This window comes from Micropterus salmoides, unplaced genomic scaffold (genome assembly GCF_014851395.1).
Source record: "Micropterus salmoides isolate LMB-PRFRI ecotype aquatic unplaced genomic scaffold, ASM1485139v1 Ms_hic_scaffold_4, whole genome shotgun sequence".
In the NCBI taxonomy this organism is placed as follows: Eukaryota; Metazoa; Chordata; class Actinopteri; order Centrarchiformes; family Centrarchidae; genus Micropterus; species Micropterus salmoides.
In genome coordinates, this window is record NW_024043372.1 from 29,507,772 (window position 1) to 29,530,990 (window position 23,219).

The 23,219-nt window shown below is 40.7% G+C and overlaps 1 protein-coding gene and 1 long non-coding RNA gene across 2 annotated transcripts in view; one reads left to right on the forward strand and one right to left on the reverse strand.

Annotated features, from left to right (window-relative positions):
* The window catches only part of prickle2b (prickle homolog 2b), an 88,445-nt gene extending 67,331 nt beyond the window's left edge, over positions 1 to 21,114 (reverse strand). Inside the window, exons 1-2 of the mRNA XM_038695627.1 lie at positions 20,918 to 21,114; positions 20,306 to 20,391 (exon numbers count right to left, since the gene is read on the reverse strand). Of these exons, the coding sequence (XP_038551555.1) occupies positions 20,306 to 20,391; positions 20,918 to 20,959 (128 nt within the window). The 5' untranslated portion in view covers positions 20,960 to 21,114. The remainder of the gene's footprint in view (positions 1 to 20,305; positions 20,392 to 20,917) is intronic.
* On the forward strand, positions 2,460 to 3,073 carry LOC119885552. Its single transcript, XR_005441366.1, has 2 exons — positions 2,460 to 2,805; positions 2,903 to 3,073. It is a non-coding gene; the product is annotated as an uncharacterized LOC119885552 (long non-coding RNA).
* Positions 21,115 to 23,219: the final 2,105 nt, after the last annotated feature.

The window sequence follows — 23,219 nt, forward strand, 5'->3', positions numbered from 1 at the left end:
AATCAGCTTACTGAATTGTAATGACTAAGATACTAGCCCTGAATCAATGAATAAAAGCATTCTGAAATAGGATCATTCTGACATACGATCATGACCGATGCCCACTTAGCAAGTGAACCCGAAAACTAGCCACCCCCTCTGCCAGGCTAACCTCTGGACTAAAATAAGTCCCACATGTGCACATTTGGCAGGAGCACGACCCTATTAACCTTAAACAAGGCTGATGCTGGGCCTTGCTAATGACTCCCCCCACCCTACCTCGTCTGGTCCATGACGGCTGACTGACAGTCATGGTCTGCACACACAAACAAACACACCACATTATTGGGTATGGACACACAAACACACACAGGACCTGTGGAGGCAGGCTGTGTGTCAATAAGGAGGTCAAACAACAGATGGCAGCCAGAGGATTAGAACAATTCCGTAAACTTCTAGTTAAACACAACAGGGACACATACATATACTGTTGTATTACAGTGTTACTGAAGTCATCATTACTTTTCTGAATTATACTTTCTAATAGTGTTTACTTTCATGTAACACCCACGCATGATGTCATATTTTAACTCACTAAAAAACTTAAAGCAGTCTTACCTGCAGTACCTGCATTAGCTATGCTTACACATGATATTAGTTCCCTTCAATTCTCTACCTCTGTGGTTCACAAACTGGGAGTTGAAACTCCAAAAGGTTCAAAACATAAATCTGACGGGTCACAAGATGAGAATATTCATTCTAATATATATCTTATAGAAGTAGTAGCCATAGTTTAAGCCCCTAAAAACTGTCTACAATAAAAACTGTGACAATGGGTTGGGAGTAGGCACTGCTTTGCTTTAAAGGGTCATAAGCCAAAAGGGTTGGGAAGTGCCCTTCATGATCTCCAGCAATTAAATAAAACATAAAACATTAAATATGATAAAACTGCAAATACTTCACACACAAAGAAAATGGAGAAGTGCAAAATGAAAGTTACATTAGTTTTAAGTTTTAGATTCATACCCTGTGATTACAAATTATAGAAATTATACAAGAGACTTTCTAGCCACTTGTTTAATGCGCATTTTGAATTTGGACCTTAAAAACATAGCTGTCATGACAAGGTTTGACGAAAGATACGTCTAGAGCCTACAGGTATGCTAGCAGCTCTGTGAGGCTGTTAATTATTCACATGCAGGTTCTGCCTCTCCTTACTCTTCTTATTGTACATACTACATTGCATGCTTACACTAGAAAGCTTCACTTATAAAAAAATAAGTAAACAAAACAACAGTGTTGAAATGCTATTGCTGTTACAACAAAAACACCATCTCACCAGTTATGACACTTCCAAGCAACAGCAGAGTCAGAATCGCCTTACAACACAAGTGATGCTCAACACGAGCGTGTGTAGGCATTGATGTTTCTTCTCCGTTGTGCAACCATGACTGTAAACTTCTTAGGCCAAGCACGCTCACGCTCCGGTAGCTCTGCCAAATCAACCGAGTGCTCTGTGGATGCTTCGCAGCTGTCAGGCAGTTATCATCACAGTCGCTTCCACAGAGACTCAGGGAGCTCGATGTCGACCAAGATTATGATTCTGTCCCTTCTGGGATGCATTTCCAGTACAGTACAGACAGACTTCTTAGGATTAGATGGCTATGTGAGCAGCCATATGCATCAATAAGACTCCCAGGAAGTTGGCAGAACACTGAGACACACAGTTTATTTTTTATCATTCTCTCCCCATTATAACCTGCTGGAGCACACAGGTGTCGACTTACCAAAATCCAATTGCATCAGGCAGACAGGCAGTGAGGCAAGAGCAAATGACTTGTGTGTGTGTGTGTGTCTCAGCGACAGTCCAGTGTGGGTCTTTTGTGTTTGGGAAGCAGACCTGTCAACTCCCCCTTCTGTTGCCCCACATCATTAATCAGACCAGGCAGAATATTATCTCTGAGCTAATAGCATGCACCACTAGCTCCGAAGCTAACCCAATGAGGACAATGACAATGTCCTACTCAGTAAACACATGGAGGAACTCAAATAACACTTAATAACATTTTTCTTATTTTCAACAAATCCCAGACCAAAACCAACAATGAGTTAGTGTGTTTCTAACTACTTTCCTTCTTCACTACCATGTCTGTGGCATTTAGCCCAAAGCCCGTTCATTCATAATGGACACCAATGTTTAAAAATGGCTCACAAATCTATAGTTTCACTTTCAAAAAAGGCTATGTCATTTCCTACAAAAGCTAGGCACTGTAGTTTTTAGTAAATGTCACTCAAACAGGAGTAAATAGTAGATTTGCTGGGAACTACTTTCTGCTGCAGGCTAACAGGCATTTAGTGCGATGGTGAATATTTACAGCAAGACAATCTACCAGCACCTTTAAAGCTCACTAATTAATACATTATATCTTGTTTGTTAAACCTATTCAAAAACTGAAGTGTGAAAACAACAAGTTGTTGATTTATTGGGGGGTTATGGGGCAGAACATTTCTTGGTCCGTCACCGTGAAGGAACCAGCAACATTTGGACAGAGCCTGTCGTGAGGGCCCGGCTGTGAGCCTGGTGCGAGTGTTGTGGATGTTTGTCTGGAGTGCGTGTGGTGAGCATGTTTTGTTTGTCTCTGCTTGGCTCTCTCTCTCTCTCTCTCTCTCACTCTCTCTCTCTCTCCAGTCTGGGAGCTGGGGGCGTGTCTGCTGCGGGCTCTGCACTCACCTGAGACTCATCCTCAATCAGCGCACCTGACCAGCCACGGTTCAAATAAGAGGCTCAGACATCCAGTCCCCCGCTGGATCGTTGAATCTCCACGCGTATGTCGCATCAGCCTCAGCCAACCTTAGAATCGGTCTTGCATCATGAGAATTGTTTGCATCAGTCTAACTTTTGTTTCTCTCTGTCTCTTTGAAGACCTCCACCACCTCAGCAAACCGCCAGCCTGTAAGCTCTCGGTTCCGCCCGCAGCCTGGACACTTCCCCGCTCTCGGATTTCCCACCTACCCTGGATCTGGGAGAGAGCCTCAGCCTCAAACCTCTGACTTCCCCTGCTCATTCTCTTCTGAATAAACTGTCTAACTCAGATCTGCGTTTGGGTCTTCTCTGCCTGAAAACCTGACAGAGCCAGGCTTGCTGTTTCCACCTTTGTGCCAGGCTAAGGCAACCGGCTTCTGGTTGTAGTTCATATTTATTCATCAAACATCCTGTGTTTAATTATTACCTTAATCACTACATTTGTACAGAATGAGAGATGAATAACTTGCCAGTTACAGCAATCATAATTAGTATCAAATCTCTCATATTAATCAACATCAGCAGTGAGCTGGCTTCTTCTGGCCCCAACACCAGTCACACTAACTACATTAACAAACACTAAACCACATACTAATCAAGGCTGGCACGCACACACACATAAGCAAAAGAAACAAGTCCAAATAAACAACAGATATAGACACACACATGCTCCCATCAACCATTCTCCTTGTGCTCAAGATTCATTATTCAAGCACAGCTTGTCTGAGTTAAAGCATCTGCAATTCAAACAGGCCAGAGGTGGAGCTGGGACTCAGGGAGCAAACCCCTAACGTACCTTCAACAGACCTTTCTCACACACACATCCCAACACCGAGACGTGACCAGCTCACCTAGTGTGAAAGAGAGTGAGGTCAAAAATAGTGAAGTAGTTGAATTAAAATTTCATCAACTTGACATCTGTGTGTCTCTTCTGAATAGTCAACACACATACACAAAGAGCAGGAGAAAAGCCTCGAGCAGTGACTGATGGAGATGATTTTTCCCCCCAGACTTGATAATAAAAGGTCACAATGTAAAGAACAGCAAGGTCAATGTGTCATGTCAGGATAAACAAAAGGCCATTTAAACAACACACACACCCACAGACGCTTGGCTTGTAGTCAGTTTGGAACATGAGATGGGATATTCAGGCTGAACAACATCTGACCATGAGACATAATCTGAGGCATGCTTTCTGGCTCAGGTGCCAAGCTATTAAATATTACAGGTTTAAACTGCGCTGAGGCCATTCTTCGTATGCCGCCAGGCACTGGCAGGCACGTGTGACAGCGTACACAAACACACACGCGAGCATGGTCTTGCGTGGTCTACACCTGCCTCAGGACATCCCTTAGTTAAACAAAGAGCCTCCCGCATTTAGCACCTGCTGTCACATGCTGGCCCATACTTGTCACCTCCCACATGTCTTTCACACACACACTCTGTATCCCACCTGTGTAAGGACCCCATATCAATTTAGAAAGCAGAAGCAGCAGAGGGAGGCAAAACATGCACACACACACACACACACACACACACACACACACATTATGTCAACAATCCCTATCTGAGCCCATTGTCATTACAACATATTTACTCTCATGTGTCAATCAGTGACAAGATGCTCCACCTGACTGACTGGAAGGTTCAGGAAATAACTGGGCAATCATTGCACGCGCACATGACACATGTGGTCCAACACTGGCTTATAAAAGGCTACGAAGATGAAAACGGCCTTAAAGCACATTAGAAGATAAATAAACAAACTAAGCCAAGAGTCTCATAAGCCAGCCAGATGAGAGTTAAAATGCAGCATAAAAAAAATATACGGGCCTGAGCTCAGGCGGTGTGAGCTCAACGTTTCCACATGACAGGAGACAGGACTTTCCATACACCGCGGGTTCTGTCTTCCTCCTGTTTCATCACCAGAGCTGCAGGCAAACAATTTACATTTCACTCTGAATGTGCTCGCACGGCGTTCATTATTTGTCAATTCGTTTCTGCTCGGCGAGGACATTAAAGCAGCTTTAATGAGGAGGAAGAGGTTTGGTTTAAACCGATAAATAAATAAACACATAGATAAATAAAGGGGAAGACAGAAACTGTCTCGTCAGAATCAAATGAGGAACAAATTACACCCCAAGACCACTTATAAATATTGGAGTCTTTGATCTCCACACCAAATGAGCGATTCGGTCTGCAGAGGGAAATGATGAACGTGTGTGTGTGTGTGTGTGTGTGTGTGTGCGTGTGTGTGTGCGTGTGTGTAATGTGGACTGTGTACAGCCCAGGGCACATTATATTAGAGAGGGGGTTAAACTGAGGCAAAGCTAAGCTCACTGTTAAAAAATGCAGAGATACACAGCGCACATCACAGGCCCTCCTGACTAAGCAAGTCCAGTCATCTTTACTGGCCTACGCCGCTGACTCTCTGTTAGTGCAAATGTGTACTCATGATACCACTAGCAGGAAGAAAGGTGTAAGAGGCTCCTAACGCACAAATTTGTTGCCGGGCCCGTGTTGACCCTCTACATACCACTGGACATCTGTGCATTGTGTATGTACACTGTTGCTTCCAAGTTTCTATCAGGTCCAGGGAACACAGCAGACTATACATGTAAACAACCATGCTGGAATCCTACCAGGTTTTCTATGTATCAATTAGTTTGAGGCAATTTGATTAAACCCAATTTTATATATGTACCATGTGAGCACAATATAAACCACAATGAATACCGTCTCAAAGCTCCATACATTTTGACAGAGATGGGAACAAGAGTAGATAATAATGCAGGACTCATTTAAAGTAATATTGTGTTGTAAATTCCTGTATACATTTGTAATTAATAAATTAAGTGACACAAGGTGAACCTGGGTCTTTCAGGGCCCCTAGAGATGACGCTCCAAGACAGTTACCAACTTTGCCCAGTTAAAAATCCAGCATTGTGTAACATAATCCAGTTTCTATAATTAAGTTTTCCATTTTGTGAATCCAAATCTGTGAATCCATGTGTCACAAATGAGAACCCACTGACAAAAGCTACCTACTTTTACTTAGCATTGTACTAAAGTGCTAAATGTAGCATGGAACTCCAACTAACTGATTTAACGATGATTTTGGTGTCTTATCAACTTTTTTTTGTATAAATGGATCATTAAAAAAAGCTTCAATCTTCCAAAACATGTTGCATAATCCAATCTTGACATAATCAAACACTGAATTTGCTGTAACACATGCTTAAACATGAGTTGTAGCCACAGTTTATACCTGCAGGCGTAAAGATCTTTGTTGGAAATATGACTGCTGGTGTATCTTTTCTGAGATTTGTGGGAACTATCGGGAGGCATTGCGTCTGCCTGTCTGTGCTCTGGTTGGTCTGAGATGAGCCCTGTGGTGTGGGAAAACCCCATGGCAGAGGATTAGACTGGAGGAGATGGGATTTGCTGGTTAAAAGCTGACCTATGACATGCACACAGCGGCCTTTTGATTCAACAGATCAGCTCATTCTTATGTCGGGCCTCTGGACTATATGTTGTCACTTGTCACATTCACGGTCATGGCAAGACAGAATAACATGAGCTTATAAGCCAGTCTGTTACATGACAGAAGAGCAATTGGACAGTTGATCCGAAAGCCTGATACGCTGCCAAGAGCACAGAAAGTGTGATCGCACATTACAGCCGTTACATCAGCCCCTGAGACTAATGTCACACTGTTTTTGTGAATCATTCTCTGAAAATCTGGACTATGTCGAAGGTGAGACTATGGGCTCTTTGATTACATTTCCAGGTGCACCTTTATTTTTATTTCATTTTTTAACCAGACCATCCATGTTTCCAGCGTTGGGTATCATAATCATACTCAAAGCTAATTTGAGCTCTTTCAACATCAAATTTAAGAATTGTTACAGTCTGTCTGCTCGCCAACACTACAAGAGTATCAGGTTGAGAAATAAACCGCAGAGGGGGTTTACAATGAAAGGCTACCTTGCTGGCGAGTTACTCTGCTCTCTGGTTTCACAAGATTTTCAAACTTTACAAATGGAAGGCATGCCTCCACAGCTCAAGCACTCTTGGGGCCGCGCTACTGACTGAAGAATGAATCAGGGACATTTCTTTATATATATGCAAGTATTGCATGCCACAAATGTCTGGTTTGATTCTTTTGATGCATGTGTCTGTTTTATGTTTCACAGGAGGGGGGGAGGGAGTCAATCAAATGTCCCTGGAAAAAATGCTATTTTGGCATGACAATTTGGTAACGAGCAAAGTATTAGACTCTCCTGCTGAATATTTTTAAATAACTTCGAATCAGGGTTATGGAGTGGGCTTCAATAGGCTAATGTGATTTATTTGGGCTGAAGCAACTGAATGCTGATCTTTTGATACTCAACATAACTACATTTGACACTTTTCAACAGAAAAAAAACAGCATGCAGTGTTTCTCACAGAACTGTATTCATAGTGGGGGTCAAAAGGCTTTTGAAGCTACTTTCAGATCATCAAATACTGAAACATTTATTTCAACCACATCACTCAAAAACAAGTTTAATCTCTTTGGGTATCATCTCTGCCTATGCAGCCCTTAGCTACCCTGTATTACTGACCACTTTGTGCATTCTCGCTCGCTCTCCCATGCGTGCTCACTTTGTCTATCCTTACTTGTTCTGCTCCTATTGTCGTAATGATAATGCAGCAGTTGTCTGGCCTGTTGTCAAGGCAGCAGCAAACTTACAGCACACTCATCGCCTTGGCAACCGGTCAACCTGCACAAATAAACTTGGCCAGACGAGTGATAAAGGATGATCGAGGAGATAGAGGGAGAGAGAATATGAGTGCGATGTTCAAATATGCGGAGCTCTTAGTCGTTAAGCTGAAGCAACAAAGACACTATTTTGTGCAATAAGGGTGATGATGGCTTCAACCTGATTGCTGAGGTAACATTGTCAGGCGTCTGCATTACTGGCTCCCACTTCCATCCATCTTAATCCAAGTGACTCAATGTCTGTGCCCACGCTGTCTCTTTGCAAAACACCGGCTTTAAAAGTACATGTCGAGGTTCTTCACATCCTCTTGTCTGAACTGGCTACAGCAAGCAGAGTGAAAATGTGCAGTGTGTGTTTGAAGTCAACCTTTTTCACATTATGTCACCTACCTCTCTGTCCATCTCTCTTCAGTCTGAACTGTGTAAGTAAAGAAAGAGCAGCTTAAAAACTTTAGAAATGGAAAATGCAGAAACTAGAGCACTTATACATTGACCAAGCTGACAAACTGGCGGATATTAGCTTGGACAATAAGATAAAAGACATTGCAATACAGAAAATATGTTTGAGGTTGTTTAGGAACAGTGCTGACCTATATAGTTTGTCCACCAGAGCCAGAGGGCTTTATTTTTTGCTGTAAAATGTTCTGCTCAACACATATATTGCTCTCCATTCTTATTAAAAAATATATATTTTAAAGGATCCTTATCAACAAGACTAAAGATCTACAGCCAAGCTAGCGGCTCTGAGAGGCTGTAGCCTACAAAGGCACGGTGGTGCTGTGAGCTAAAAGTTGATGATAGCATGCTAACATGCACACTGTAAAAAGTTAACATGCTGACGTTTAGCAAGCAATGTTCACAATGTTCACCATCTAAGTTGAGCGTGTTAGCATGCTAACATTTGCTGATTAGCACAAAACGCAAAGTACAGCTGAGGCTAATGCGAATTTTGTTGGGTTTTTTTTTTTTTTAGTTTTGGACAAATTAAAATTTTTACTTGATAATGGAAGGTTATTGCAATTCATCATTTTGGGAACATCAATGTCCGTTTCATGTTTAACCATAAAAAACTTAACTCAAATTCTAAATGTCAACCTGTTGGTGCTAGAGGAAAAGTGAAGAGATTACCAAAGACAGTCAAATTTATCATCCGGGGAACATAAATGTATGTTCAAAATTTGTGTCAATCCATCCAATTGTTGAGATATTTCACCTGAACAACTCAAATACTTATATCAGTTTTGGCCTCCGCTATTAGGCTATAGCAAAAGAAATAAAGGAGCAGGACTGTAGCCTATTTCTATAATTAAAAGTTGTAATAATTGTGTCAGATGAACACCTCAAGATCACCCAGCACAACCACAATCACTACACTAGTCTCCCTGTTTTCTCCCTGATTTGTGTGTGTGCTGACCTGATGTCTCAGCAAAGCAGTGTGTTACTTCTCTCAGGCCTCTATCAGAGGAAGCTGGCCATGCATCAGAGCCCTTTTTCATCTCCTGCTTCCTGCCCCCCTCCATTCTCTCTGCAACCAGATCAGTTGATAGATACCTGTACAGCTTGGCACTGAGGGCCAGCCAACTCTCTCATCCATAAAATGCAGCCTTCACTTAAGAGCCTCTCTGCTATTAATACTCACACACACACACGCTGAAGAAATATGGCAACAGAGGAAAAAGTGTCAGGGAACCAGCAGAACAGAAGCAGGAACACCATCACAGCTCATCCAGCCTATTAGATTCAGGCTTGACTCATGCAGAACTGTGAGCAGAACTAAGACGACACCTCGCCCACTCCTCAGATGACGACAAATCATACACAGACAGAGACAGACAGGGGGAGGAAGAGCGACAAAGAGATGGAGAGAGACATGAGGATATACAAGGGTCAAAGCTGTGACGATAGATTAAAGGGTTTATGTGTAATCTAGAACACACAAACTAAATTTAGTATACTCACACACACAATTTGTTTTCAAGTTGACATATTTGGTCTTATCAAAATGCTCCTTCAATACAGCAAAAAAGCCTTGTGTTTTCTCCTTAGTGCTGTTTGATGGAGTGGCAAACTCAGCCCTTTCTTCAATATTAGACAGCAACAGTCAATTCTCTCAGGTCAATATGCTACTTAAACCAACCAATAACCAGTAGGCTCGGTGAATCAATAAACCAATCAAATAATTTAACACTGCAGAGTCACCAAGCTCCCCTTTTACAGTTTGGACAAATGAGGCTTTGGATTCCACTGGGATTTGGGGTGTGTAATGAAAATAGGATAAGTCATTAAAGTAATGGGAAAGTCAAAGCGAAACTGTCAGCATATCCCTAACTTATGAGGTTAACCTAATGAACACAGAAATGATCCCTGTCCAGTGTCCTATAGTAGCTCTTAACATGTTTTATCATTCATATATTCATTCCTGGTCACTTTGATACTCCAGCTTGTGCATCAGCCCCATGATACAAGAATGACAACCGGAATAACACACTACTTTGCTGTTGTCCAATGCTGACCTCTATTGGCTACTACAATTATAAACATAAAACATGCCGCACTATTTTTTTTTCTAATCACAACCACTGAGGACACATAAAATCCATCTAGGACTGTGTTCAAACCATGCTGTTGGTACAGCTCTGATCAAGGGTTTTCTCTTTCACAGACCCCCTGGATGGGAACAGGTGGCTGGACAGAGAGGAGAGGGTGGGGGGGATAAAACAAGAGAAGGAGAGAATCAAAGAGGTCTTTGAAGTGGTGCACTGCTTAAACCCCGCTGCACTGGGTTGGCAGTCTTTAAACTGGATAGATGAGGAGATGCATGGATGGATGGATGCTGCGAGGAAAAGAGAGGGGGCCGCAGGGATGAAGGGTCAGTGAGCTCTGGTGGATGCAGTGATACAGAGGGTATGCCAGAATCAGAATGAATGAATGGAACAATAGTGAATAGTGGCATTGGAGTAAAAAAGGGACGCTCTAAGCAAGAAGAAAGCACGTAATAACAAGAAATATTTACTTTATCCATCAGTCACTCTTTCATTTTTCAGTCCCATCTTCCCTGCCTGTACCCGTCGATTGCTGAATTGACTCATCAGTTAATTGATTAGTCCACAAGCACTTCATTGTTACCAGTTTTGATAAATAATCAATTGTCTAAGTCATTTATCAAGTAAAAATCCAAGCACTTTTTCCAGAGATATCTTGACAGCTATTGGATGGATTGCCAACAACATGAAGACATTCATGGTTCCCAGAGGATGAACCCTATTGACTTTTGTGATTTAGTGCCACCATGAGGTTGGACTTATGGATTGCCTAAAATTTGCTAAAGATATTCATAGTCTCCAGAAGATAAATTCTTCTCAAGATCCAATATCTCAGAATCTACTTGATGGATTGACACCAAATTGTACAAACATTCATGGTTCCCAGATGATGTATTCTATGTCCAAAAACAATCTACAAAAAGAATTCCAGTCTGGATTTAGGACAAAACAGTGTACAGAGACTGCCCTTACCAAGGTCATAAATTACCTACTTATAGCTGCTGACTCTAGCCATACTGATTACTGATTCAACATACTCACTCTGTTAGATCTCACTGCCGCTTTTGATACGGTCTGTCATAATATTCTGCTGAACCGATTAGAATCACTTCTTGATGTCATTGGCAATCCACTCTCATGGTTCAAATGCTACCTCACAGCTAGACTACAGTTTGTTTCCATTAGCAGCTTTAGGTTTCCCCACATACCCCCCTTCTCATGGTGTACCCCAGGGCTCTGTTCTTGGATTATTACTGTTAACTACTACTACTATATTCTCCCACTTGGACATATAATTTGTCAAGATGGCCTCAACTTTCAATGCTATGTGGACGACACACAACTCTACGTCGACACCAAGCCTACAGACACCCCATCCACCATGCAACCTGATAAACTGCTTAAATGATATTATATATATATTATATTATTACTGGTTTACTGGCAACTACCTCAAACTTAATCAAGACACATCTGAGGCTATTCTCATTGCTTCTCCAGCTGAACTAAGTCTCCCATTTAATACTGTGCATCCCTGGTTTTATTACATCCTCTGTTGCTGAGGTAAAAAATCTTTGCGTATCTTTTGACTCAACCCTTTGCACACACATCAAAAACATCACCAAGACTGCCTTTTTTCCACCTGATGAAGATCTCTATATTTACCTATACCTCTGGAACGCTCTCCCACAGGGTTTGTGGCAGTGCACATCTGTTTGTTCTTTTAAATCAAAACTGAAAACCCACATATTTAGATTAGCCTTTCCTGGTGTTTTCTAATATGTATATTATCATCAGTGTGATCATATTATGTATACTGTGTATGATGCATTTGTTTTTCCTTTTCTTTATGGCCTCTTTTATCGTTCCCTGTTTTACCAAGTTTGTAAAATGTCCTTGGATGACTTGAAAGATGCTGACAAATAAAATGCATCATCATTATTATTATTATCATTATTATTATTATTGACTTTTCCTCTAGTGCCACCACTTTTTTGTTTTTACTGGAAATATCTCAACAACTATTGGATGGGCTGCCATGTCATTCAATTCAGACATTAAGGGTCCTCAGAGGAGTACTTAAAATGTAAGAAACATTTCTGGTTATCCACTACTTTGGTTTGTGATCAAATACTTGATAAACTAATAGCATTCCTACCAGAATCAACTGTTAAGTGCTAATAAGCAAATATTAACGCTAACACGCTAAACTGCTATACTAAACATTATACATGTTAAACATCAATATGCTAGCATATCATTGAGAGCATGTTAGCATGCTTAAAATATACTCTTAGTATTGCTTTTCATTGTAAATTATGTAAATTTTTTATTTGGGTCTATAAGGAAATCAGAGTTTGACGAGAGTCTAATCCACTTTGAGCGAGTGTGTAGCTAATAAGACTGTTTGTATAGAGCTTGTATATCTCCTGGGTGACCATGGAGCTTACACAAGATGTGAATATGAACTCCCTGAATGAGATTTAAGGTGAACAGGTGTGTGTGTGTGTGTGTGTGTGTGTGTGTGTGTGTGCGTGCGTATTCTAACATAAAATGAAAACTGCTTTGGACCAGTGATAATTAGTGTCTGTGGGTAACACTAAGACAGAAAAAGAGGTGGTAGATAGATAGTGTGTGTTTCCATTGCTTGCCCCTAGTTCTTCAAGTAACAACTAAATAAGCGCCTGAACAACTCTTACTGAAAGATGGGCTTAAGTAAAAATCATTTGTAGTTTTAGAGAGCAATATCATCAGCTAGCTAAAGTCAAAATCTGAACATTCCACCAGCATAAGTGCATGAAGTGACTAACAGGAGAGACGGTTAGGATGACATGAATTAACTCTCTACCGGGGTGGCGGGTTGGAATTGTAGGCCTCAGCACAGTAAATGCTAACTTGTCGTGGATATGACAGCAGTGAACCTGCCTCCCTTTATTTCCAGTGACAGTTCAAAGGCAGCCAAGTATGCTAAGCCTTCATTAAGGCATGGATCAGCATCAGGGCATAAATCGGGGTGAATTAGCATTGCTAGCGCCCATTTCAGGGAGAATTAAAGAGGTTTGCTAATGTGAGAAGGGTGAAAACTAGCTCCAACCATGTACAACCATGTTGTGTTAATTTAAAGCAATAGCGGAGTGCATCACACTTGTTCAAAATAGTGTTTAAATTCAGAGAGTTTTCCCCCTAATTTCAGTTATATATCCCCTCAGTGTTCTTTTTCTGTGCAGTGATTTGTAAAAGTAGCACACCTTTTCATCATTTCCCCGGGGACACTGTTTTACATTGGCTTTCCTCCTGTTTCAATAAGAATAAGACTACTTTTCACAAAGCGGGATTTACAGATGGACCGCTTTAAGTCTTTTCTTCATTCACTCATTTCAGCTCTGACTGAACTTTCTTCCCCATGGTGGTACCTCTCTCCACCATCAAGGATACCTCTCATCCATGCAAAATGGCTAACATTTACAGTTAATTAATCATGCAAGAAAAAATGGTATTGACCTGCACAAGTTAATTTTCGAATACAAGTTTTAATGGTTTTAAATAAGTGAGACCTAGACTGATTTCATAGTCAGTATTAGGGAGAGATTAAATAACATTCACTGTTAAGTTTATCTCCATGCACAAGCCTATATTTAAAAGCATATTATGCTTAAGCTTTTTCCAATGTATGAATGATAAGCCTTAACACTGAGCCACAACACGATATGACTGTTCTTAAGCTAAGAAACAGCCAAATCACAACAATATCCACATTATGATCTATAATCAGAAATTCAAAATGCATCTCTGTACTTCAGCAGTATTGAATAATTTAATATGTTATCTAATCAAACCCAACATTCTCTTTCATATAGTTTCAATAGAGCTTTATTGTATAGGACAGCTGTGTAAGTCTGTGCAGTGTTTTCTGGCAGCTTCTGCATTAAAGCCAGTAGCTTTTACTGTGATCCACATCTCCAGTATTTCCCCTGCTTCACTTATCAAGGTCATCTCTAACAGGTGCTCATGCATTTGGATTAAGACTGATAGATATCAGAAAAGTCCTTTTAGTCCCTCACAGAAGACTGAGTGTGTGTGTGTGTGTGTGTGTGTGTGTGTGTGTGTGTGTGTGTGTGTGTGTGTGTGTGTTTAAATGTCTTTCTGTTGACAAATTTGTCAGTAACCTTGTTGCCACCACAGAAATGAAAGTGAGGATGGGCTGGTTATTTATTTACTTATTCATTTGACTTGTTGACTATATTCCTTCCATCATATAGTGACTGTTTGGTGGTGACCGTCCAAGACTACCCCATGACAGTTATGATCTTGGACCTGGAACCGGTGTTGCAAACTGTGGCTGTTGGGAATTCAGTGTCTAAGCTGGACATGTTTGCCTCCTGCTGGTCACTTTAGTGCGCTTCACTAACAAGGAGGAACAGCTGAGAACTGACACCTTGAAACAGCTAGGGATATCCCTAGCATCTGTCTTAATTAATATGAAACACTGTTACTCAATTTAATGTTTGGAAATAGTTTGTTTTTGTTTTTTTTAAGAATGCTGCAAGAAGAGCTAAAATTAGAAAAGATCATTCAAAAATGTAAATCAATGCGGTATCAATAAGTGAGAAAATGGTTTGCAGGATAGCTAAAAGATCTTTAATTTAATGTAAAATCATATTCTATATTTATTTAAAAAATAGCTCCCTTCATGATGCTTCACTGTAAATATCAAATAACCCTTTTTTCAATGGCATTTATAAATCTGGTATCTACAAACAAGACATCATGCATTTACATACTGATAAGTTGTGATACAAAAAATGATATGGGAGAGAAAACAGATAATACAGCTAAAAATATATAACTGCCAAAGGAATAATTATAATGATGAGCTGACTGTTGAATAGCTCAGCTTGAATACAACTAAAATAAAGAGGTCCGGGTGCATGCGAGATGCCTGTCTGAGGTACTGAGGTAAGAAAACGGCCCTCACTTTGGCAACTCTTTCACGTGGTGCTGTTTTTCAGGGATACCAAAAGGAGGACCGTTTCTTTCACAGACAAACAAGACAAATCTAAAGAAAATAGAACTATATTTGTGTTTTATGTTTTTTGTTTGTTTATGTTTAGTTTCACATGCATCTTAAATGGCAAATGAAAACGCACATGGTTTCAGTCAATAAATCTATACATTATGCTGCTGGCTGGAGTGCATAGGCTGCCTAACATGTCATGGAATACTAATAATACAGGAGCTACAGAAAGTTACAAAAGCAATTACAAGCATAGAGGACAAGAGCAACCCAACACCTCGCTGGCTCTCCTGTTACACGTACAGAACCAACCTGGTGGATGAGATGATACTACCTGCTGTTATGCCTTTTAGCTCACTGCTTACACATCCGTCTTTCTTTTCTAAACTCACCTAAGCTCATACAAACACACCAGGGCACACAAAAACAGAAACACATGTATGCTCTCTTTGTCTCTGGCTCCAGGGGTGTCACATGTGCATAATTATAAGCTATATCTAAACCATATGAGAGGAGATCATTATTTCCTCTCTCCTGATCGGGTGTATCAGATACACAGCCAGCCAATAAAACAGCCAACACAATGCCGCTCTGTCACAACAAATCAAACAGAATAGGTGTAAAATACTCTGAAAAAGCAATAAATTGGGTCGTTATCCATGTTTGAGCATACAGAATATCTAATAAAATGATATCAAGCAATCACAGTGTGCTCTCTTGCCAAGGTCAATGAAACGCTGTGTTCATTCAAAATGACAAAGGAGATAATATCGCAGGAACAAATGTTTCTTTACCTTTGCTTATTATTAAACCCACAGCCAATCTCAACCACAGGGAGAGAGGAAATGAGGAATACTTGCCAGCTGTAGTGCTTTCTCTAGCTGCGACCCCTGAGTGTGTTTTTGTGTCACATCAGCCCGGCTCTTGAATTTTGATGCTGGGATTTCATTGGAATTCAGCAGCTGACCGGCAGGCCCCCTCAGGATCTCAGTCGTCTGCGTGCGAGGACTATCTTTGTCTCCGTGACCGCCATGCATAATCTTCACAGAGAGTGTACAATCGCCGTCAAATCAGACACTGTGTTTGTGTATTTATCTTAGTGTAGTAGGGGGGTGATTCAGGTGAGCTGAGGGGAGATCAAGGTGAAATGGTAAACAGGAAGAAGCAGAGAGAAACACGAGAGAAAATAGCAGCAGAAAGATGACCAAGGGAGTGAGAGGAAAGGGAAGGGAAGTGACAAGCTCGGCCCAACACTGTCTGAGAACCCGAAGGTCAAACTATGATTTATATCAGGGCTTCACAGCTCTCCGGGTTTGCATTCTGTGACCATCAGTCATACATCACATGACCCAGCAGACCTGTCAAAATATAACCCCTTTCAAAATGAATCTCCTCTAAATGGCTGAGACAAAACACACCATTTACACAATAAAAGCCCAGCTTAACAAGTCATTTGCCTCCTGTCCCATATGAGTGCTATCACAGATGTTGCTGCTCTCTGCTCCAACATAGGCCCAGGGAGGGAGAGAAGACAGCAGGGCAGAGAGTGTTTTCAACCCTGGAAACTATCAAGCGAGGAGGCTTTCCATCTCCATTCCAATACACAGACATATCTTTAGTGATAAATCTTCTACATTTCTATTGTGTGGCACCGACCACCAATGGCTCCCCCCCCCTCCCCTCATAGGAGTCTTCTTCTTCTCTGCCAAAATAACCAGAGCCCATTCATATGCCTGGGCGACCTGACAGTTTTATTTGCCAGGCCATCTTGTTAACACAATGAATAGCGGGGCCGGCCTGTGTTATGCAGATCAGACTGGGTTACCAGGGGGACAGACGTCAGCAAGCCATTCAGAGCCGGGTTAAAACTCAACCCCAGTCCCTCTTGTTCTACTGTAGCCATCCTCTTTTCTCCTCCTCCTCTACCCCCTCACTGCTGTGCTTAGCCAGCTAAAGTTTCAGCTAAGGCCCTGCTGCATACAAGGACAGGCTTTGTCCAGCGCCAGTCAGCTCTGGCAACCTGAACTAAGCCCACTGGTTTAAATGAAGTTTTATGTTGTTGGCCAGAGGAAATGAAGAAATAGCAAATGGCAAGATATCATGACATAAATCCTCCTTTGTAGTCTGATTCATGTCTGGACTGAGCTAATCTTACCAACAGGTCAAGTGTAACCTTTTAAGCGCACATTTGACGCAACTCTAAAACGCACCGGCACCGTGAAGAAGAGGGTCATGTGATCTGGCCGATCAGGTAGCACATTCACACTCAGGGAACCTGTTAATAAGACTGGTAATGAGTCTCATTAGCACAAGGAAAATCAATCAAGCCAAAGGCAAGCATTAATAATTCATAAAGACCATGTAGTGCAAGGAGAATCCACTCCTATCCCTAACCTGCCCACAGCAGCCCTCTCAGCTTACTGAGTTACAGGCACACTGACACACAAGCAGCCAGGTAACAGAAGCTCTTCGACCATTTTTTGTAACCCACATCAGGGTGAGCAGAGTAGGTGTGTGTCCCTTTCCACAGCAACTTCCGCCACTTTATCCCAAGAGATCTCAAAGGTTGCTGAGGAAAAAAAACAAACAGTGTCCTGTATCATCTACCACGCCTTTCCAATGGGCATCCATCAAGATTTGGTCATTGTAAAAAGCAACAGCGCTACAGCAAAACTGTAGCAGATAATCCCAAATTCAGCCACTTGTTTCTATCACATTGACCTGTCACAAGGAAATAACTTTTTGTACGTTAAAGTTTGCTCACAGGTAATTGGGTTTAACACATTTGAGTCAAATAACATCTACAGCAAAGTCTTGAGGGTAATGTTTTGGTAGGCCTAGGTGATTTTAAATACCCAAAGCTCCTCTCTTGACTCTGAATGGGAAATGCCTCAACACACTCAGTCAACTTACTATAAAAGACCAGTCTGAAACACCCCCAGGAGCTTAGCTTAGTGGAAACATCTTATATAGAGGTAGTACGGAAGAGGACAGGAAGAAGAAGAAGAAGAAGAAAAGGCAGAAAAACAGTGCTTGTATTGTATGTGCATTTCTTGAATATTTTGAGAATTCATCATCATTATTTCAGTAAATTCTGGGACAAACCCATGTTAAAAGTGTGGAAAATGTTAGAGCGGAGGGGTATGTAGCATAGCCTATCACAATTCACTGTATCATAGTCACTCTCTAAGAGCTCAGTTCTCCTGGATATGGCTTGACAAACAACACATGTCTACCAACATGCATGAATTACATGTCAGAGAAGAAATGGTGCTCTGAAACATTCAGAAATCAAGTAATTCCAAAACAAGGCCTTCTTTACAAGAAAACTGGTCTGAAAATGCATACTTGCAAGAGTATGACACAGACTTGCACATGTACTCACATTTTAGCATCATGCAGGGATGGATGCTTTACCACAAAAGTCCCCAACCTTGCACCCTAAGGGGTCCCAAGTTTAGTCCCCTTATTTATCAGATTGTCTTTATTTATGTTTCTTCATCATACAGTCTCTAAAAACAAAAAGTCCTTTATAAAACCTGGTAGAGGACATGTATGTTTGAGAATACAACGATCTACATGCACCATAATGACTCTTTCTATTTACATTAGAAAACCACATAACCTGTTGAAACTGTTGTTTTGCCTTTGTCAAATGAGCATTAGACAAACAGCATCTGGTATGTGGCCAGAGGAGACAGTGTGCGCTCACCTGCATCCTCCATCTCCCTATCTCTAACCACAGGGTCACCCAAAGTCCACCACATTCCAGAACACGCCATTACTACCATGCCTTGCTAAGTAAGCATGAAAACACATTTATTTTTTACTTGGAAAAGGACAGGAAATTCTTTGTGAAATTGGCAAGGTTTCTCTGCAAGAACAAATACTTGTTGGAGCTATAAAACAGCTTTTTGCCTCCACAAACAAAGTCCGGCTCCTTAAGTCTGTGTCCACTGACAACGTTTTATTCCAGTTTGTCGGAGGGAAAGACTTTTTATTGTGAGACTGCAAAGACAGGCAATTAAAGGCTGCATTCCTGAACCCGCTGTTGCCCCTGTAATAGTTTACTTTACAGCAAAGAAGGTTGGATGCTCCTCATGGTTCGTTCCCTCCCCTTCTATTGTGGATTTGCCAATAACAGAAAAAATCTATGGCTGCCATGTTAACTTTGAATAATCTGGCTCCAACCTGGTTGACTTTTCCTTTGCTAAAATAATACAGTTTTATGCAATTTGTTTTGTGTTTATGAGGTGTAAATGAAATTAAAACTGGATATTTTCTTCACACTGCTCAGTTTTGTTGAGCCTATAATTTTGGTTCTCTCATCCCTAAGTAATCCTCAGTGGAACAATCGTCAAGCAGCTTATTGTGTTCCATGATTACGATATAGAATTTGTAATCAGTACATAATGTGCCTTTGGGTTTTGTTGTTTCCACAAACTAAGCTTCAGCAGGCACTAAACAGCAGAGAGACACTGGTATGGCTCACGACATCTCTATTAAGTCAGTACTGCTAATAGAGTGACTTTGTTACTGAGTGATTGGTGGTTATGAGAATCAGCTGATTCTGATGAGCTAACAGTGTTCAGTGCTCTCCTATAACATATGTGATGCTATTTCCTAAAAGAGAGATCTACACATTAGTCACACTCTTCACACACTAACCCAAACCACCACTTTCCCACTTTTTACAATATACAGTCCACACAGTTGTGACAGAGTGACTGTAGACCCAGCAGGCTTAAATCCTCCCTCCTGCATGAATGGTCTCTACAGTAAAAACTATTATCTTAGAGCACACAGGGCCTGAACAATGGTTTCTTCACAGTAGTATGGATGGCTGATTCTACTCAAAGCACCAGAGATCTGAAAGGGTTCCTACAGAATGCAACTCTACTTCAAGAAGACACCCTTGAGTTGTTTTTTATACCTTATATCACAATGCAAAACAGTAATCGCTTGTGGCTTAATCAGCTGGGTACATGTCACTATTGCAGGGCAGGAAATAATTTGTGGTACTATATCTTACACTTATTAACTCAGACAGATCCCTCAGTGGACTGCAAATTCATATCAGACCACAAGAGTGGTTTGACATATATATATGTATATGTGTTTGGCGTGAAAACATCTGCACATCAGAAAGGAATGTGGGCATTAGTGTGACTGTGCTTCATGGAGTGAAGCGATGCTCTTACCTCCATTCGTGCAGAGCAAAGCCGGGACACTGTTCTCCACAGGTGACACAGGGCTGTCCTCTCTGTGGCTCATCCGCAGGGTTCAGCTTAGGACAAACAGGAACAGGAGACAAAAGGTCACGGTTTACACTAGTTTTGTCCATTTTGAACAAAACTGGCTAATTGGTGACTTCACCTACTGTATCCTTATTATGCTAATTTAACACATATTTTAATTGGAGTTCTTCAGGAAACCTTAATTTATTACAGCGAACAGATAATAAACTGATTATACCATGAACACCTTAAAGCAATGAAAACATCTTGGCTCTTTGTCAGGTAAAAATAATGCGTGCTACAGAACTCATTACATGTCATTATTCAACAACTAAAGTCACTGGTTGAAACACAGAAAAACGTATCTTTCATCATGTTTCATGCTGCGCTGTTAATGAGGCTTCTGCCAGCGTTATCTTAACAGAGCAGATGTAACTTGACGCCCTTGGCAACAGGACAGAGCAGAAAACAGGAACAAGTCAAATGCGAGTTGTTTTTTTTAATAAGAGCGCAAAAGCAAGTCGAGACATGCGCTATGGAAACCACCAAACCTCTAACTTTGTCTTGCCTACTCACCGATCTGCTGGAATCTTTCCTCTTGTAGCTGCGACTGAACATGACAGGCTGATCCCAGGGCAGTAAAGGCACAGTCGGCTACTACCGAGTTAAATGGCGCACAGATTTATGGATCAGTGCGCACTTTAACACACACACACACACAAAAAAAAACAATCCTCAAGACTTTTCCAAACGCACCGAACCCTGGCCGTGGACCTACCCTATTAACCTCCTTCATTAATGGATGGAGCTGCGATGTTCCGGATAGCAGCTCCACCCTGATTCCTCATAGCCAATGGAGGACTAGAAACGTACTTATTAAAAAAAAGGACAAACTATTATTACACCTGGAAAGAAACAGTGATGTAGGTGTTAGTGGATGTGTACTGCGTCCAGTCTGAGATTATCTCAAGGCAAATAACAGACCCTGTAATCAATGAGGAAATAAATATTATTTTATGTCTGTTGCCTACGCTCCTTCAAACACATTTTATTTTTACCCAGGCAATGATCTCAAAAGATTCCTAACAGTTTGAAAATGTGCATTTCCAAAAATACTTTCACCTTTTAATGTCACAATATAATATAATGCAACATTGAATCATGGACAACTCTTGTTCCCACTAGACACTCAGCCAATCCTCTCCCTCTCTCTCTCTCTGAGCATCTACTAATTCACACTTGTTTTTTTTTTTTTTTAAAGATTAATTCCTTAACTTAACCTCTATTCATGTCACAAGAAACGTCTGCCATGTGCCCCACGGGGCGCTTTTCTTCCCGGTGGTCTGACAGTGTTGACTCTCTCCAGCAAGTGCCTGCTATTTATCACCGGAGAAAAGGCTTTTGAGCATCAGTGGCACAGCCTCAGTGTGAGAGTGCTCTGACTCAGAGGCACTATATTATTATTTCTAGACACACATTTTGCTCAAGGCTCTGCTCTATACCCATTATGCAGCTCTGTCAGCCTCTCTAAAGTTTAGGCATGCACCGTACTGTGGAACGGTTGCCATGGACGCAATCTTTGATTTCTTTCTATTGGACTACCTATTTTCTTTTCCATTCATGTTTATATGAAGATGGCATGGGTATTAACACCTCTGAGACGCTCTCCTGCTTTGTAGGGTGAAGTTTCTGAGAAAACAAAATATTGCAAATTATGCTGAGTTGGTTAAGAACACGTGGTTCTACCTATTCTGTAAAGACAATACTGTATTCTGATGAATTTTTAATCAACAACCAGGGTCAATTAAAGGTTGAAATAAAAAACAAATCTGTTTGAACTTTATTTTAACTTAGTGATTGTAAACCCTGGTGTGATTTTTCTACAGATATATACAGGTGGCAATGCTATTATATGTAGGCCTATGTGAATGTTTGTCATTGCACAATGACTAATTAAATCATTATCAAAATAATCTCCCATTTAGCAACTGCTGTAAAAGCTTTGATAGCCTATACAATTTCTTAATTATCAACCTGCAATTAGTGATATTTTTGGGTACCTAGAGGGCAGCAGAAACAAGCTGGAAACAAAACATTGAAATATTATTACCTTCATCATCAGCAAATATTTGCTTGTTTACACATAGAACAGACAGAAACATATTAACATTATAATATCTGGCTTTTTAGCTCATCTCACTTGAGTTTACAGTGATAAACTGTGGTACTTAGAATCATATATTGGGACACCTGTTGCTTAATTAGATACCAGCTGGTAAGTGTCTATTTTTTATGCCAAACACGTTGATGCGATTCTATTTAGGTATATACAGTATTTGAGGAAGTATTCAGATCCTTTAATCAAGTAAAAGTACTAACACCACACTGTAAACATACTCTGTTAAAAGAAAAAGTCATTAAGCATTAAAAATGTCACTTGAGTAAAAGTATGTAAGTATAATCAGGAAAATATATTTTAAAGTAAAAGACTCAATGCAGAAAAATGACCACTGTCACTATTATACTATATAGATTATTACTCATGCATTAATGTAAAAGCAGAAATTTACTGTTTTAAGTATTTTATTTAGGACTATTATTTGTTTTTTTTTAAACTTCTGAAAATAATGATAAATGCCATCACAATCAGCCAGAGCCCAAAGTGCTTATTTTGTCCAACCAACAGTACAATTTTCAAAGGAAAAGCAGCAAATCCTCACATTTGTGTAGCTGGAACCACAAAATGTTTTTACACAAATAAATAAAGGAAAGGAAAAGTCATTGCATGCATAACATTTTGTTTTGCTCTTTAATTTTCTTTCACTTTATTGGAGTGAAAAAAATAAGCAGTGCAGCTGTTGCTGTGTCAAATCAAAAC